Source organism: Vanacampus margaritifer, chromosome 1, assembly GCF_051991255.1.
Source record: "Vanacampus margaritifer isolate UIUO_Vmar chromosome 1, RoL_Vmar_1.0, whole genome shotgun sequence".
Classification (NCBI taxonomy): domain Eukaryota; kingdom Metazoa; phylum Chordata; class Actinopteri; order Syngnathiformes; family Syngnathidae; genus Vanacampus; species Vanacampus margaritifer.
Window position 1 is genome coordinate 21,835,876 of NC_135432.1, and position 17,978 is coordinate 21,853,853.

At 38.4% G+C, this 17,978-nt stretch overlaps 1 protein-coding gene across 3 annotated transcripts in view; it reads left to right on the plus strand.

Annotated features, from left to right (window-relative positions):
* Positions 1 to 15,537, plus strand: part of LOC144034764 (cilia- and flagella-associated protein 47-like) — a 42,840-nt gene extending 27,303 nt beyond the window's left edge. For all 3 annotated transcript variants that reach the window (XM_077543798.1, XM_077543807.1, XM_077543815.1), the window contains 19 exons: positions 19 to 146; positions 648 to 713; positions 954 to 1,097; positions 1,834 to 2,007; positions 2,120 to 2,231; positions 2,323 to 2,385; positions 2,640 to 2,737; positions 2,840 to 3,015; positions 3,285 to 3,392; positions 3,827 to 3,938; positions 4,316 to 4,420; positions 5,080 to 5,236; positions 5,352 to 5,435; positions 6,952 to 7,078; positions 7,737 to 7,915; positions 8,853 to 9,006; positions 12,598 to 12,759; positions 14,400 to 14,568; positions 14,658 to 15,537. In XM_077543798.1, the coding sequence (XP_077399924.1) occupies positions 19 to 146; positions 648 to 713; positions 954 to 1,097; positions 1,834 to 2,007; positions 2,120 to 2,231; positions 2,323 to 2,385; positions 2,640 to 2,737; positions 2,840 to 3,015; positions 3,285 to 3,392; positions 3,827 to 3,938; positions 4,316 to 4,420; positions 5,080 to 5,236; positions 5,352 to 5,435; positions 6,952 to 7,078; positions 7,737 to 7,915; positions 8,853 to 9,006; positions 12,598 to 12,759; positions 14,400 to 14,568; positions 14,658 to 14,831 (2,492 nt within the window). In that variant the 3' untranslated portion in view covers positions 14,832 to 15,537. The remainder of the gene's footprint in view (positions 1 to 18; positions 147 to 647; positions 714 to 953; positions 1,098 to 1,833; positions 2,008 to 2,119; positions 2,232 to 2,322; positions 2,386 to 2,639; positions 2,738 to 2,839; positions 3,016 to 3,284; positions 3,393 to 3,826; positions 3,939 to 4,315; positions 4,421 to 5,079; positions 5,237 to 5,351; positions 5,436 to 6,951; positions 7,079 to 7,736; positions 7,916 to 8,852; positions 9,007 to 12,597; positions 12,760 to 14,399; positions 14,569 to 14,657) is intronic.
* The last annotated feature ends 2,441 nt before the right edge of the window (positions 15,538 to 17,978 follow it).

Genomic DNA, 17,978 nt, shown 5'->3' on the forward strand with positions numbered 1-17,978 from the left:
ATATGTTTGTCTATCTAGATCATGATTGTGTGGAAATCCCCCTGCGGTTCAAAGCGGACTCCGTGGGACAGTTCTCATGTCAGATCGTTCTAAAGTCCTGCTTCGATACCAGAGTCTACCTGATGGAGGCGCTGGTCACCTCACCGGTACTTATTGACATGGATAAAGCAATGGCATTTTGAATATTGTCCATCAGGATGGACAAGTGAGATGATGACTACTTCAGTATGTCCGAGCTCTGCCATGAATAGTGAAAAAACGTATGATGCCTGCCTAGAAATGTTCATAATTATTGATATTAATAGTTTAAACCATAAATATACTCCCGGAACAGAGTAATGTAATTTTAAACTTCCAACAGATCAGAAAAATGCACCAGGGATGCACTAGTACATGCACGTGGTGGTGAAAACTCTATAACTTCAAACAACAACTCAGGTTAAACTAAGCTCCTCCCCGACATGCAAAACTTTTCACTCTGTCGAGATGTATCACTTCATCATACTTAACTAAAAAAAAAAAAAAAAGGCTTTAGGGGCATCTAAAGAGGTGAGTTTTTGAAATGGGTGAATAGGTGTATCCTGTATTTTAATGTTGGTACTTAAATGGTAATTTAAAAAAAAGTTGTATCATATTTGTTTCTACAGGGAGGATCTGTTCATTTGGACTTCAGTTCACCCGCTCAGCATTCAGTCACACAAGATATACCTCTGGTGAGTTGTTTATCAAGCTCTGCTATTTTTTTCCCCTCATGTTTTTTATTTTATTTTGGTTTTTGCTTGCCCTCTTGTGGTTCGATCAGAGGATGTCGTTATAATTTGTCAACTGTGGACATGTGAAGCTCTTTGAGACTATTTTGTGTTTAAAGGCTATATAAATAAACTTGACTTATTAAACTTGGATTTTTTTGTGTTTAGGATATAACGTGTATCATCGTTTCCCATTTCTTGCAGCAAAATGAGACTCACCAAGACTGGACCTTGAAGGCTAAGTTGTGTGGTGAATTCTTCCATGGTCCAAATGTTTTGATTATACCAGCCGGGACAAGAGCTTGTTACCCTCTCACTTTCCATCCAACTGCACAATGCATTGTCATGGTTTGTTGTCTTACTTTTACCTCCCTCTTTGTGTACGGAAATTCTAAATGTGTAGGTTTTACCTCATTTTGTACACTTTACCACTCAGTGAAGTAAATTTGTGCGTAAACAAAGATACTTTTTCAGTCTAATGTATGTACTTTGTTTTTCTCTCATGTAAAATATGTGACTTGACTCATTAAGCAAAGTAGCAATTTCCATATTAAAGACCCAGTTTGTAGTCCTTGGCGCCATCTAGTGGTCAAAGAATAGCTTTAGAAGCACGCAGGAGCACACATGCTATGGTGGCTCAGAGAGACTACATTTGGCAAGCCTACTACCAATTCTTATTTTGCGTGAGCAAATGAGCATCTCGGCGAGTGATGGCGACTTGGCAGCCATTGGGTCCGACACTCGATGCAAGCACCACCCGGGCTAACTACATTTGTGAAGTTGTCCTTTGGGCATCTGTAGCAGGAAGATGGTGGCAAAACATGGCAGCTCTAGTAAAGTGAGATTACAGCCATGTAATATAATTAGTGATTACTAGACCTACGATTATATAAAATAAAAATAAGTATATGTGATACAACATTTTTTTTTGCATACAATTGACATAAACAGTTGTTTTTTAAAATGAATGAATTATTAGTTTATCACTAGATGGAGCTAGGGATCACTGACTGTCCCTTTAAAGGTGCATTTTCATTGAAATGACAATATGGTTACTAGGAATTGTCCTAAACTACTCCAACAGGGCAAGCTGACTTTGCATAACAACTACAACGGGGTGGATCACGTCTTTACCATCCGAGGAGTGGGAGAGCGCCCCCTGCCTGTGGAGCACCTTGTACTACACTGTCCCGTGGGCGAGACCACTCACAGGCAGCTGAGTGTCCCCAACTACAGTCAGAACACACTCTCGCTTCAGGTTGGTTTTAATTCCATCAGTTCAATGCGCACCCAATAAGATGCTGCAGATTTTGAAACAGTGGAGCTTCACTCATTAACACAAATGTGTGTGCCCATGTGTGTGTGTATAGGTGGTGACGGACCTATCTATTATTAGCGGCAATTTATCCCTAAAGGTTCAACCTGGTCAAAGCACGCTGTACACCCTTGCTCTGTTGCCACGGAAACGAGGAGAGCTATCTGGTGACTTTTACCTGCCTTGCTACTTCCAAACAGAATTTGATTCAAAAAAGTTGAGGCAAAAGTGCAATGAATGTTAAAATGTTTCTCCCAGGTTATGTATCATTTGTTGAGATTGTTGAGATTGATCAGACAGAAGAGAGAGGTGCTGACAAAGGTAATTTTTGTTGTTGCTATTTAGGATTCCTTAGCTAGCTAGCTAGCTAGCCAGCTACATGTTATAATTGTGTCGGATAACTGCTGATGTGAGCAAAAGGTTTCAAATTTTTATGTAGTATGGCAGGGGTCTTTCCTGCTGGATACCCAAGTATGTCACTACTAGTGCTATTTTAGCCACACCCCAATTATCTAAAAAACTGAAATGGTAAACAGAAAATCTGTACTTTTCTCACATCTGCACTTCCCTTTCAGGAAATATTGTTGGACGCTATGAGGTGTTCTACACTCTGGAAATCATTTGTGAACCAAGAGCACCCGTGAACACCTTTAACGTGCAGTGCACTGTTCAAGTAAGCTCAACAAAATCACTGCCAAACTTTTCTGTCCGACCCCTTGAATATTAAGAAAAAATCAAATTCAGCTTTTGTCTTTGCAATGTTGCCGCTCTCCAGAGCTCAGTTGCCGTAGAGATTCCTGTCAGTAACCCGGGAGAAGACCTCCTCATGCTCAACGTGGACCTGGAAGGAGATGACTTGTGTGGAGCGGACTGGGTTGTAATACCCCCGCAGGAAACATTTAACTACAAAGTTACATTTTCTCCGGGGAAAATAGGGAAGAGCATGGGCAGGTCAGGAGTTTTTAGACAAATTGGCAAAATTGTCCATTTTTTTATTTATTTATTTTTGGGGGAAGGCCAGGGATGTTTGAATTTCTTTGTCTTATGTTGTAATGTGTTAGTTAACATAAAAAAAAAAGTTTTTTTTTTTTTTAAATGGTGACAAAACTATTTCTTAAATATAAATAATAATACCACTGTATTGTAAATGTATGGTCTCTAGTTTATTTTCCAGCACAATGCAGTCACAGTTTTTTGTTTGTTTTTTTGTTTGGTCCCAGCGTGGTGTTCCAATCAGAACCAGTTGGGGAGTTTTGGTACCAATTGGAGCTTTATGCCATTCCCTCTGCTGTTGTGACATTACCGCAGGCTAGCTGTCCTCTGGGCAAGTAGGTAGCAACACAAAAGGCCGCAATCACACTGCAGTTTTTTGCATATTACTCAAAAATGTTCACCCTAGTTCTGAAAATGCTGAGGGTCATACTAGCTATTGTACATGAAAAAGTTGTTTATGTATTTTCACCTTGCAATGCAAATGCAATAACTGAAGCACTCAAATTTAATGAAAGGACAAAATGTTTTCATAGTGGGTGAGAGTTTTTTTCCATTTCAAACAATTATTGCTTCGCACTTTTTATTGTCAAGAAAATGCTGTCAACTCGGTGTTGCCACAATTTGCTATGATAAATTAATCAGTATACAGCCCTCAATTATTTTCTCTTTTTTGAATTGATCACTCAGCATTCACTTGTATTATTTTTTTTTAAGTGAATTGCATTTTCTGTATTACCTGTTTTTTTTTATTTTGTTTTTTTTGTCTCAGGTGGACTAGACAGTCAATTCCAGTGGTCAACCCAACAGCAGATAGAATAAAAGTTATCGTGTCCAACAATAACCCCGGGAACTACAAGCTAGAACTGGGCTCAGACAGAATTGTTAGTATTTTTTTTCTTGTACTAACCTCTGGTAGACAAGATTTTAAGGATTTGTTTGTATTCACTGTGGATTCTCGGGTTCAGCATTGGACTGTTATTGTTGTTGATATGGCTGTTATTTGTGCTCATTGTTCTGTCATCCTTACCCCTGCTCAAACCCTCATCTATCTACCCTCTGTCCCTCTATTCTGCCTTTCAAGTCATCTCAAGTGGAAAAGTTACTATAGATGTTGGTTTGAGGTTTTTTTTCCTAAGGGAGACTTTTGAAATTATTTTTGAATGATATCCAACATGGCTGATGAGGTCATGTCCAGGGGTCATATTTGTGCATAGTTTTGTTTTCTGTGTTTATCATGTCTTGTATGTGTGTGTTTCAGGTTACTGTAGATCCCCACTCCGCCACCCAACTTGGGGTCCTCTTCACTCCATCATCTATTGGAGAGTATAACCACGGAGCAAAGATCACTTTTACTTGCCCTCAGGTGCATATAAACATTCAGTAAACACTGAAAATGTATGGATTGCTCCCTCTTTTAACCCTGGAGAACCCAAGAACCCTTTTCTTCTTTGGAAAATTATGAATTATACATTAAATGACTGCTATAAGTTCACTGAACACAAAAATATATTTTTTCAATTTTAACCCTTGTTTTTTTAACTAGCTCAGAGTTGCTAACTTATTAAAATATATATATAAAACATATTCCTTTGCATTCTGAAACATGATATGAAATAGATTAACAAAAAATAAATAAAAAAATTTACCATCTGATGGTTTGCTGAGAAGATGGTTTTGTTTGGATTGATTTCCAGCTCAACAAAAAAGCATGTTGCTAGCCATCTTGTCACCACCACTCTGGCTCATGTAAGTGCAATATTCATCCACTAGATGGCCCCATGCAGGGGTCAGAAGTGGCACTCTGGACTTTTGAAGTTAAATTTGTAAAAAAAAAAAAAAAGGTCTTTGTTAATTGAGTAGCAGAATTTATAGGGGCCAAATTTGACCCCGTGGGTTCTCCAGGGTTAAATACAATTCAACATTACATAACAATACATTTAACCACTAAATTTGTTTTAGCTCTTGCTGTTTTTGCTGTATCACCTCCATGACATGAGATTCGAACCGTTTTCCTCACTGTAGATGCAGCAATGGTGTGTGTTGTTGTTTGGTCGAGGTCTCATGCCCGAACGCGAGGAACCTTTAAGCATCTCCACCACAGTCGGTTCCAGCGAGTCCTTCAACATTCGCTTCACAAACCCCACCGAGTACCCAGCCACACTTGGGATCAGACTTTCAGGTCACATAGCAAATTTTGTCCTTTCACATGCACCCACGACCACCACCCATACACACACACATACACACACACACATACACTCACCATCACTTGTGTTTATGTGTATGTGTAATAGATAAAGAACCAAGTGCTGCCCCTGACTATGTTCCAGTGAGTCCTGACAAGGATGTGTTCTCTGTATCTCTGAGCCAAGCGGAAGGTATGTTCACTTATTCCATTATACCAACAGATTTTTTCCCCGTCAAAACAAGCACCTTGAGAATGCAAAAAATAATAATTCAAAAGTCATTCATTGATTGAGTGGCTGCAGTCAGTCAGAATTTCCTCTAGATTTGTAATCTCACAAGTTCCTACATATAGCACAGTGTTCCATATGAATGAATACACACTTGAGCTTCCTTTCACGTTAAATTCTTTCTGTGGCACACTATACAACAAATGCCATTGATTGAAAATGAGATTTGTCAAAAAATGTCGTGTCAAAAAACACCGACCAAAGGCAAGCAAAGCTAAATTTGAGATATTTTAATGGATATATATTTTATGGAAATAAATCTTTTCAAACGAGGTGTATGTATAGTGGTGACTTGAGATACAAGTCCCTCGACTTTTTGACATACAGTATGAGCCGTCGTTTGGACCTTTTTTTTGGGGGGACTTGCGAGCAAAAAATTGAGATACAAGTGCTAAATGGTGGCAGTGAACTCAACTCACTTCAATACAAGCAGGAGTTTGGTGGAAAGTGAAGAATTCCTCTGAAAAAGATGCTTGTAGCTGTTCCCAGTTTATTACACATTGTGTATTTAATCTTTTTGCCTAATTTGCCTTAGTTGAAGTTCCTTCTGAGTTTCGGCTATATATATTCCAAACACAACCATTATAAATGCATCATAAATCGAGGACTGTCTCCATGCATAATAGTATATTAGTTTGTTTGTATTATATTGTCCCCGGGTGGCCAAAGAGCACAATTATGCCAATACTGTATGTTTTTAGTGCAATGTTAAATAATGTTTGTTTTTTTTAAATTAAAACATGCAGCAATTTTTGTATTTTTGCAGGGAGTGTTTAGAGTTTCCAGCATTGTCACAATATAAATTCAACTTGCATTTCAAGGCACATCTGTATTTATGATGAGCACTCACCACAGTTCAATTCCGAGGTACAACCTGATCTGATATGATTTTACGTGTAAAAGGGCAGCAAGAAAGTTCAAAGGACGTCTGTCCCTGTGTACACATTTCCATTAAATTTCATTTAAATGAAATGTTTTTTTTTCTTTAAATGAAGTTACAGCTGAAGTTCTATTCTTCCTTCCCTCAGAGACTTTTCTCAGTCCTGTTATTTAATAGCTGCTTCAGCATCCTTTGTTGATTGCTGCAGAGACTTTTCTGCACCAACTGGAACATTTCCAGTGACTTAAAGAAAACGCTCATCTTGAAAGTGTTAACTATAGAACAATGCATCACTAAAGACATCTCTTTGCTCAGTTTATCAAGGAGGACAGCTGCTTGTTTACTAAAACCCTGCTATGGACTGTCTTTTTTTTCAAGCGCAAACGTCTATAGGGAAATTACAAATCAGGATTTTGCTTCAAACAAACACACCAAATGCATTTTATATACATTCTACATTAGAAGTAGAGCAGATAAATTGGTTTGGCCATGGTTAATATTGAAGTGTGAAAAACTGTCTACTCTGGATTTTTGCGACAGGTATACAGATAAGTGAGGGGGGCAGTTTGGATGTGCCGGTGGTGTTCGCACCCAAGTCTATGGACCCACAGCAGGCCTGGCTGTGCATTTCTATGAAGCCCGTCAAACCTGTTACGTTTGGAAAAAGGTGTGTTTGCATTTTCATTCCGACAGAATTCTGCATTGAGTGCGACATACAATGAAAATAGTAAAATTCTCCAACTCGAAATTGCAAGTGACAACATCGGGGGAATTAATTATATTTCTATACTATTAAATGCAATAAGGCAATGCCAAGACATTATTTCTACATCATTACTATCAGATTTCTATTTTGTGGCAGATTTGTTTTGATCAGTAGGTGATCTGAACATGTTCCTTGAGTCCACAAACGGCACTACCATTAAGAGTAATTCATAACATTTAAGAAATAAATACATTTTTGATCTGCCGTTGTAATGAGCACAGGTTGTCGAAATGTTCTGTTTTTGATGTTTTTCATAGGTTTTTGCCTTAAAGAACTTTTGGAGAAGCTTGTTCTAAACCTAAGCCTCTTGTCTGCTCTATAGTGTTTGTTTTTCTTTTTAATTTAAACCAGTTTTAAGTTTACTAGAGTCCTGCATGGCATTGTGACCAAAGATCAGTTATTGTAAGTGCTGTAAATCCTTGTTGTGGCCTAAGAAAAGTTGCACGCTAGGAAAAAAAAATGCGACTGTAGTCCGAAAAATGTAACTCTTCTTATTTTCACTTGCTACTAATGACGAATCGTGAAGTGTTAAGTATGCTCTACACTCATGATTAAACAGGGCAAGGAAGAAGCTGTCGACCATCTGTTGGGTCTACCCTCTCTGCGGGATTCCCGTGAGAGCGCCTGTTGATCGCTCACCACTGTACGTGTTCCAGTGTGAAGCGGGCTGCCAGCTGGAGAAGAGGCTTGATGTCCAGCTCACTGGATTTGTGCCAGGAGCTCAAATCGGACAAGAAGGTGTGGCTGGCATGCATCTTTATCTTTTTGAAATGGCGGAGTGGCACAAATTCATGTTTTGTTTTATTTACTTAAACAAAGGAGGTCATTTTGTGATTCACGTTGACTTTCAATGGATGTCGTCTGTGGGGTTTGGGGTGTTGTCTGCCTGTAACACGCAAAGGTCAATAGTCAAGGTCACGGCAAAGTCAAAGAGGCAGACTAGAATGCTGATTTGTTAGCAATGAAGTCAACATATCACATCAAACAGCATCTTTGATTGAAGTTACCGATGAAGGCTTTACAGAGATGTGTTTATTTTAACAACATATTCTGAAAAGGTGAAAAAGTGACATGTTTATGAAAGATACGAGGCAAGATTACTAGTTTGTGTATTCCTAACTTTCTGTCTTCACATTTTGATATATTAAAGAGATACTTCACTCATTTAGCAATTTTGAGCAGTAAAAAGTTAGTATTTTGCCTAGAATGAATTGAATATTCATGTATTTTTCTGTGGACTGAAAATGACATCACCTGTTTTTTTTTGGGTTTCGTCATGTGACGTTAGCAAACTGAGCCATGATTGGTCGTTACCTGTTTCCTGAGCATGCGTGATGTCATTGTCAGTCGACTGCAGCAAGAGGCAAAATATGTTTTTAAAGGTATTAATTGCACATGAAAAATAATGACGTTATCACATCATTATAGACAAAATATTATCTTCTTCTTCTGATAAAAATGGCAAAATTAGTCAAATATCCCTTTAACATGCCTTTTTGACATTGAGCGATGTTCACATCAAAATGCATTGACTGAAATTAACATTATGTATCCATTGTTAGAATCCTGATGGATCCATTTTTGGCGAGCAATTCTATTATAATTGTTTTTGCACCTCCATCCTTCTGTGGGCATGAAGAGCTGCTCGATCTGTCTTTTCGATTGACTATTCCAGTTGTGCTTGTGGAAGACTTCCAATGCGAGGTGTGTTTCGAAAGTGAAACTGAAGACTGCCTGACTGCCTCCATCGAAGCAGGGAGGAGAGACCCTGAGACCGGCGTTGTAACGCTTACCATCAATCTGCTCTACAGTCCGGTCAAGCAATGCAGGTGCGGGCACAAAAACCACCAGATTAAGCTTGATGCACAATGACAGAAGGCAACCATGCGCACATTTGATTGATGCAGACACACAAACATGCAGCCTCATATATCCTCACAGCGCTCATTTTCATATGGATCAACATCTCCGATATGTGAAGAAAAATGGCAGGTTTTGCACCCCCTCTGTGAGGAAGCAATTTGAAGTCATAGAAAGATTGTCGTGATCCAGACGCACAGCAGGAGGGAGAGCGTTCAATCAGTTTGTCCTCCTGCTTTGTAAATAACAGATGACATGCCAAGTAAACATTGCGTTATTTGTTTTTTGCCTCATCTGTTTCGTCTGCATTAATTTGTTACAAGCTGAATGCACTAAGCCTCATGAAATTCTCTCTGGATACTCCCTTCGTCCCACTGTGGAAAATTAGGAATGTTGGGTTGAACCTCAATGTCATCTACTACAAGCGCCTTGGCTCACTTAGCTTTAAAAAAAAATTTTTTTTTTAAAAACCCAATAGATTTGGTCTCAAGAAAAACACCATAACAGTTCGTTAGTGTATTAGTGAATTTTTAAATAGGTAAACTAAATTCATGGAATATGCATTTATCAACAAAATAAGCAGTGTTTTTCCGTTCTTTTCAGCAGGCCAAGCAATATGGTTTAGCTTCTTCCATCATGTCGTTAGCCTAAGATTTTGAAATCAAGAATTCAGGCACTGAAAAAGTTTTGGTCATCACAACTCATTTTTATTTAAAAAGAAAAAAAAAACAACTTTAAAATAACCACAGCTGAAACAAAGAGCTGGACATGAATACAAATTGAGCATAACGGACACAACAATTGAACAGAAAACAGTTACAAAGTTAAAAAATACTAAAAACAAATATGACACTAAAATAAGCTATGTTGAACTCCAAGGAATAAAAAATGGTTTTAAGGTGGATTTTAATAATGGATTGCAAAAGGACTTTCCTAATGTGCACTGGTAGTGTAATGATTTCCGGAATAACCGGATAGTGGATCCCACAAAGGCAGACACAACGGGTGTGTATTGACAAATTTAATTGTACCCAGCGGAATTCTACAACACAAAGCGCTGGACGAAGCCAGGAGAAAAACAGTTAACAAAAAGTCGCTGGCAAAGTATGCAAGGAAAATAAAGTAACAAAAATTCCCCGAGGGCTGTAGAATCGCACAACGCGAATAAGAAAAAACAAAATACAAAACAAGCTATACAAAGGGGATAAACTAAAAGCGACGTGGGAAAAACAACACGTGGATAAGCACTCAAGCGTAAAGCTAAGGAAACACAAAACTACGGAGCTAGAAAGGAGTCAACGCGTGGTTAACAAGCACTCAGGCAATAAGCCGAGAAAAAAACAACATAAAACTACATGTCAAAAGACTGAAGTGAGAAACTGGAAACAAGAAACGAAGCTAGGGATAGGAATTTGGAACACAAAGTCAGAATAAAGCTCTTGGGCGAGGACGTAGCAAGGTCAATACTCAATACAGTCCTTATAAAGCGTTAATTTGTGAATGAGAAACAGGTGCGGCACAGGAGGACACGCCCCTCTACTCAATCAGAGACTGAAGAAAAAAAAAAAAACGCAATTAGAGCACAACCATAACTGGTAGGTCATTCAATAGTTTGGAACCAGCGACAGAAAAAGTCCTATCCCATCTGAGTTTCTACTTAGACTTTGGTACCTCCAGGACCAGTTGATTAGCTGATCTGAGGCACCGGGCAAGACGTGCAACTTGAAAACAAATAGCATCATTTTAAAATGGATGCTAAAGTACACAGGCAGCCCGGGTGGGAGGCCAGAATAGGAGTTATGTGCTCCGTCTTACATGTTCCAGTTAAGAGGCGAGTTGCAGCATTTTGAGCCAACTAGAAACATTTGAGGGCAAGTAAATTGCATTAATCCAGCCGAGATATGATGAAGGTGTGGCAAAAATGATTAAATGGGTTATTTCTGTCAGTGACATTAATGCAATAAAGTCTTAAAAAATGAAAGGAATATAGAAGTAACAATGCTTTTTTTTTAGAGACTGTAGAAGAAAGTAAATAAGTGTCATTTAGTCCCTTTAAAGGTGCTATATAAATAAAAAGTAAAAGTATTATTAAGGACAACTACTGTTAATTTGCTGGTAAATTAAATATCTCCAACAAGTGGAAACAGTTAGTCAATTTTTTTTTTAACCCTTATAAAGCCTGAACCACGAAATATGAAATATATAGATAATTCTGATTCTTTGTGAGTAGAGCATTTATTGGTCCTTTTGAAGAAATTATTATTTTTTTTTTAATCAGTTTCCTCATATGACTTTTGATTTGTGTCATATTTGACACATCCGGTCACAATGCTTTAAATCCGTACATTTATAATGGTCAAAAATATAATAATAAACAGACATATCAAACATATCAGTATTTCCAAAAATCAGAAATAACCTTTCCCTCTATTAATAAGTATAAGTGTCTCTCCTTTCTCAATGGGGTAGATGTTTTACACATCAGCGCCGTTTCCGGCCAGCAGCTGGCCGCATTCCAACACTCGCACCCCCACCCCTGCGCCCCCCAACTGCGCCCTCCCGCTCATCGGCGGGAGGGCGTCTCGGCTATCTGAAATGCTTCGGACATTGAGACAGACACTACAAACTCGCAGCCTCGCACTCATCGACGGGAACGCGCAACCGATGGGCACAAAGGCGTAAGCGCAAGTAATGGGACGCGGCCCACACGTGGCAAACTGGAAACGGAAACAAAGTTGATGGGCGAAAACCCGGAAGTTGGAAGTCCTGCCTCCTCCGTGGCATATAGTCCATAGGGGCGATCCTGCAAGGTCACTGGAAAAGCTGTCAGCTGTGTGATACTGCCCTCTAATGGATTATCTGTGCAATGCATGTGTCAGATCATATACGTCAGGGTTTTAATGGGGAAAAAAATATTATACTCATAAATATATGAGGACTAAAAATGTATTGTATTTAATATGATACGTTTGACATTATACAGGTAAACCCAGCGACCCCCTCACACAATTTTGTGAATTATTTGCTTTTGTGTTTCCATTGCTATCCAAACACAACGTTGATACAACAAACACAACCATTTTTTTTCAAAATTTTCCATCACCAGTCAGTGCATCCTCAAAATCGTCTGTCCAATGACAACATTTAAAGCAAAGAATGCCCACTTCTGTGAACCCCTTAAGCGTTTAACTGCAAATAACACTATTACTGCCACAAATGGCTAAATCTTGTTAGTCTTGTGCATTGCATTTGGCTTCCTGCTGAGAGAATTCATTCATCATGCTCGATCTTAATCTGCAGGTCCATTAATGTGCCTGGCAGAGTCAATACCTTGCAGAGTTAACACTCTGTGAGCAAATTATGTGGGGGTGCACCACTGCCCCCCCTGTGCAACTACCAGCCTGCCTGCCTGCCTCGCCGCCCTCCATACACACACACTAGAATCCTACAGTTTGTGATCGTCATGAGATGAGGAAGCCAAGCTGAAAACATTGAAAATTAGATCCAAGTATCAATGGAAGATACTATTTGTGTGTCTGTGTATGTGTGTGTGTGTACAGGTGCTCAGCATTTCTAGTGGTGCAGCATGCGTCTGAACAAATATGGGAGTTTTCCCTCGATGTCACTGCCACAGAGCCCCAGGTTGATGACATCATTGCCACAGACGTCACCGAGTTTGGTAAAACGTCCGCGCTGGGCTTCTACATGACCAGCACCACTCGGTGTGTATGTTTGCTCTATTCCATGAAAGAAATGTTTCCAATCGCTGTTTTCAAATGCGACTTTTTCAGTAAAGTTGGGAGGGGGCTGTTTGAGAAAGGTGGGGTACTCAGTGTATGAGTATATATTATTTCTTTAATTAATAATTATTAAATGCTGATATATGTATTATTATTATTTAATTATTAATATTTTTATTATTATTATTATTATGTATTTATTATTAATTAATATTATATATATGATACTTGTAAATTACTTGGAAATCTAATAAAGGTGTGCTGTTACACTCTAACATGCAGTATGAGATGAAGTTACCGGTATACATAGTATAATGTATGTGTAATCTGTCGTATTTCCTGCAATATTTGAAGCTATAAAAAAAAAAAGCATAAAATAAGATAACAAAAAAAACACTGAAGCCAATGTCCCCAAACCTTTGAGCTGTTCTTTTGAAGTATCAAGTATTCTTTTTCCTGTTTTTGCTATTGTTAGCTTTTTTCTCAACCATTTCGGAGAGGCTCACATTCTTAAAACTATGGTATCGTTGTAACTGACCGAAGGAAATATAAAATGTCAACTTTTTTTGCATTAGTTGGTAAAGGGTTAACAGGGTTCACCAAGATGGAATCTTGCAAGGATCACAAAGTATCTCGCCCGGCTTGTTCTAAAAATAGCTCAATGTTGTAGAAGTGATCATTTGAAAATCTCTTTGAATATCTTGTCTTCTGCCTTGTTAAATATTTTTTACTAATGCAATTATTGTGAGGAAATAATTGCCATGATCTGTGTCTTCACATAAATGAATTTCATCAATAATTTTTCCCTTAAAGGTAATTTGCGCAAATGTGTTATTGCAGAATGCGAACTGGTAGCTCTTGGTAAGCAAAAGGTTGGTGATGCCTTTATGGGAATGAGGGGACACCCTGAGGTTCTGATGTACTATGCACAGACGAGTACACCTTTTCCCACAAAAAAAGACCAATTTTTTTACTTAAAGTTGGGTCAAATTCACCCATAAAGAGGATTGGTCCATTTTTGATCCAAAATTGGGTTACTTTTGACCCAACTGTTTTTAGAGTGAAATCAAAGGGGATGGTTATCTCAGGGGACTAGATAGAAAACCATAGACACACATCGTAAGGTAAAGTCTATAAGACCATTTTAAGCAGCTTGAAGTTCCTGTTAATTAGAAGAAGAACCTTATTGTCGTTGCACATGCACAAGTGCAGGGCAACGGAAATTACACTTAACAGGCCTAAACCATCTAATAAACATGAAAATCAATGAGCAAACAGAGGGAAACAGGACAGAAAGGCCTCTGAGATCTTAAAAGGAAGGAGGACACAGGAAGACAAAGGGGAGGGGGGGAAAAGTCAAGGCTCATCCTATATTCCATAGGGGAGCATAGTAATAGCCTGGAAAAAAAACAACAACTCACATTTAGACAATACAACAAATCTCTAGACCTTCACATGTTACTACTATATACTTTTTTTTATTGTTTGTCTTTCATTAACAGAGGGTTACAATTTTTTGGTCCATGTGTGTAAATATGTCCACTTGTTGAGGTAACATAAGTAGGAGCTGTCTGTCCATTTGTCTGTCCATTAATTTCAATGCATCTGCTCCAAATTTTTAGGAGGCCCGAGCCGTTTACTGCAACATTCCAGCCAGGCGGCAGCGATGAGTTCGCTGTAACTCCAACCTCCGGAATGTTGCCGCCTGTCAATTCCAGTGGTGCCCTCATCAATGTGTTTTTCACCCCCACCATCAAAAATAAGAGGCACAATGCAAGGCTTATCATCCAGGTACTCCAAAGCAATATTGATGGCTCTGTTTATGATCTCGTGGCTCTATTGAAGTTGCATCATTGACAGCTGGCCAATTATGACCACAGGCAACGGGCATGCAGTGGCTGTACGACATCAGAGGCGTAACCTCTCCTCTGTTTGCATCGTCCCCCGACAACACCGCCCCAGCGCTCAGACCCGTCAGTCAGCATCCTCCCAACTTTGTAACAAGGAATCGTCGTATTCCGGCACTGGCAAATTCGTTGAAATTTCGCAGATAACTCCTTATCTCATGCAGTGGTGTCAAACATACGGCCCGCGGGCTTAAACTGGCTCAGTGCCAACCCTAGTGTGACATTTTATATGGCGGCAAACTTCATCAGAATATTTGTGCTAAATGACTGACATTGTATAACTGATGCTTCGGAGGCGGACTTACTTGGTATGATCATTTTGGCTCATAATAATAATCGGGCATTGGTTTAAATTTCAATCTGTTGAGTTTTCTATTTGAACAGTTAATGGTAATAACTAGTTTTAATAGAATTACATTCGTTCTATACTGAGGTGAATTTCATCTCAATTTTTACAGCACCCTTAGAATTTGCATATATGACCTCAATAATAATTGATGACTTCCACAAATAATTAAATATATGTATTTTGAATGTATAAAGATGATACATTTACCATACAGGGCAAGTGATCACCGTCTTGTACATTTAAAATACTTCTCGAATGGATACGGAGTCACCTAAAGTTTTGCGAATTATTTTGTACGTGTAGAAAATGGAGTGACAATATTTCCTGGAGTGTGATACTGCATTTTTCAGCTCCAAATACCTTGAGTTAAAAAATGCGCGCCTCACTGTTATCAGTTGTATTGCACACGTGCAGATGATAAACCACAGTAAATGACATTTTATCCTTACGAGGTTGTTCTTAGTTTTGTAAAAGGATAGTTGAATAAATACAAAGTGCAAAGGTTTTCCTAGTACTGTATTCTTGTATTGCTCTGCACTGAAACAAAGGGGGAAAAGACCAACTTATTATTATTTATATGAATGTTAATTGATTGTCACGTGACATCAAATTAGCATCTGTTGCCCCTCAACTACAATGAGTTTGACAGCCCCCTGCTTTTTGAAAATATCTTTCCATCTTGCGAGTTTCTTATTTGGATGTAACTGTTTCAATTTTTCCCTTTTAATCATTCACTGCCATTGACGGCTTAATATGTCAAAAAGTGCATGTTAACTGGACAGTGATTGAGTTTTTAATGATTGCACTTGATTAAAAGCGATTTAAAATTTTACACAATCAGCTAAGATGAGAAGGAAATCAAACAAATGGCCCTGATATACTAGTTGCTGCGTCGGTTCAAATAAAATGTTCCATCTTTTATTCCTTCTTTGTTAGATAATAACAGCCATGGTTTCTAAATCACATCATGAATCACGTCGTTTAAATTGAGGGCTTTTAAATCATATCCTGGACAACCTTGGGAAAGATTGAGACTGCGTTCAGAAAACTCGCCTTCCATTAAATAAATCACCCTAGTTGAGTGTGTGTGTGTGTGTGCATGTGTGTGAGGGGAGGCGGGGTTGCGGGTCATGAAGTGTACGAAGCTAAAAATTGTGACATGTACTGCTTGGACCTCAGCCATCTTTGTGTCCATAAAAATAGGTGATGTTCCATAATACTGTGTTGCGTTTGATCTTTTACAACTGCTAAAAAACTTGGCCCTCTTGGGTTGTTTTGAAGGTTATATGGATTTTGGGGGAATTCATTTTGATTGCTTGTACGGCAAAGAGTGTAAATCCAACAGCTGCCACCCATGAAAAAATATGCATATACGTAGCTGAGACCATTAAATGAACTTGTGACGCAACAACAGGTGGCATGTAAACAGACTGTCTTTAGTGTGTGTGTGTGTGTGAGAGATAGGCAGAGAGAGATGATAGCTGATTATTATTTCGGTTCATTAGCATATTTCATATCCTGCTGCTACAGTTCCAGCTCTTCATCAGACGACTTACGCACACGCAAATCTGTTAAGTCATCATAACTGTCGTCCTTGACGTACACACACAAGAGCAGCAGGTACTCCAGGAACCTTTGAGCGGAGAAAAGATGAAAGCATTGTACAGTATATACATGATACAGTATGTGCACATGCAGCCACCGCATGTTAGCGATCCAAAAATAGCACTGAGTTGTAACTTTGAAAATTTAATGAAATTTTTTTTTGTTGAAATCAGCTGCTTTGTTTTGCTTTTGTTTCCTTGATTCGATGCTGTAATATATTGATTTGTCTCATTCTCTTATTACTTCAGGCAATAGAACGTCCACTAATTACTGTTAGCGTGGCTTATTTGTTGCTATGGTAACACCTGCTGAGGATCATAGTAGCGGGATGGGTGGTTGTAAGTATATCCCCTTGCCTGCATCACCTTGGTTTGTCAACAAATATGCAAAATATACGCACGTCATCTTCCCTTAATTCTTGCATGCGCTTTTGACGTTTTCATTTCTCTAACACCTACATATGACTTTCCTGTCGTTATTGTTCTTTCTTTGTCCTCCCTCCATTATGTTACTTATTATTGTGGCTATAGTCTCTCACATTCCTGTCACAAGCCGGGTCCTGCCTGCCCAACTGACTGCAAGTAATCCCACAAAGGCTATGGGACAGTTTTTTTGTTTAGCTGGAAATGGGGCCTTAGGCAAGATGGAAGGAATTATGAATAGTTCAAAATTTTAGTCAGTTGTTAGCACAATTTAGAAAACAAACACACAAAAAAAACAACCTTGCTCAGTTATCTGAACTTTATTTGGGGTAAATCAAAGGCACTTTTAACTCATTCACTGCCACTGACTGCTATAGACGTCAAAAAATCATTTTAACTTTCTATTAGTTTAACATTTTTTTTCCACTTTTGTTAACAAGAGTATGCAAACCTAGATTTTTTTTTATTGTACATTTAGAACAGATATAAAATGTATGATTAATCGTCAGTTAACTAGTGAAGTCATGTAATTAATTAAAATTTAATCGCCTGAAGCCCTAATTAAAAATTAAAATTCAATAAAAAATGAGGGTCGTCAGACGATTAAAATTTGTAATCGTAATTAATCGCATGACTTTGATAGTTGACTCACAATTAATCACAAATTTAATATCTGTTATAAATGTACAATAAATATTTTTTTCTAGGTTTTCATAAAAAATGAAATTAAATTAAAAAAAAAAGTTAAACTAATAGAAATAGTTCAAATGAATTTTTGACGTCAATAGCCATCAATGGCAGTGAATGAGTTAATGGTGGGCTGTGTGTGCCGACGCATGAGCTTGAATGTGACAGGCTAATTCTGAATACAATCATATCCCAGTTTGAAGAGGGTGTGCACAGTTGTGCAACCACATT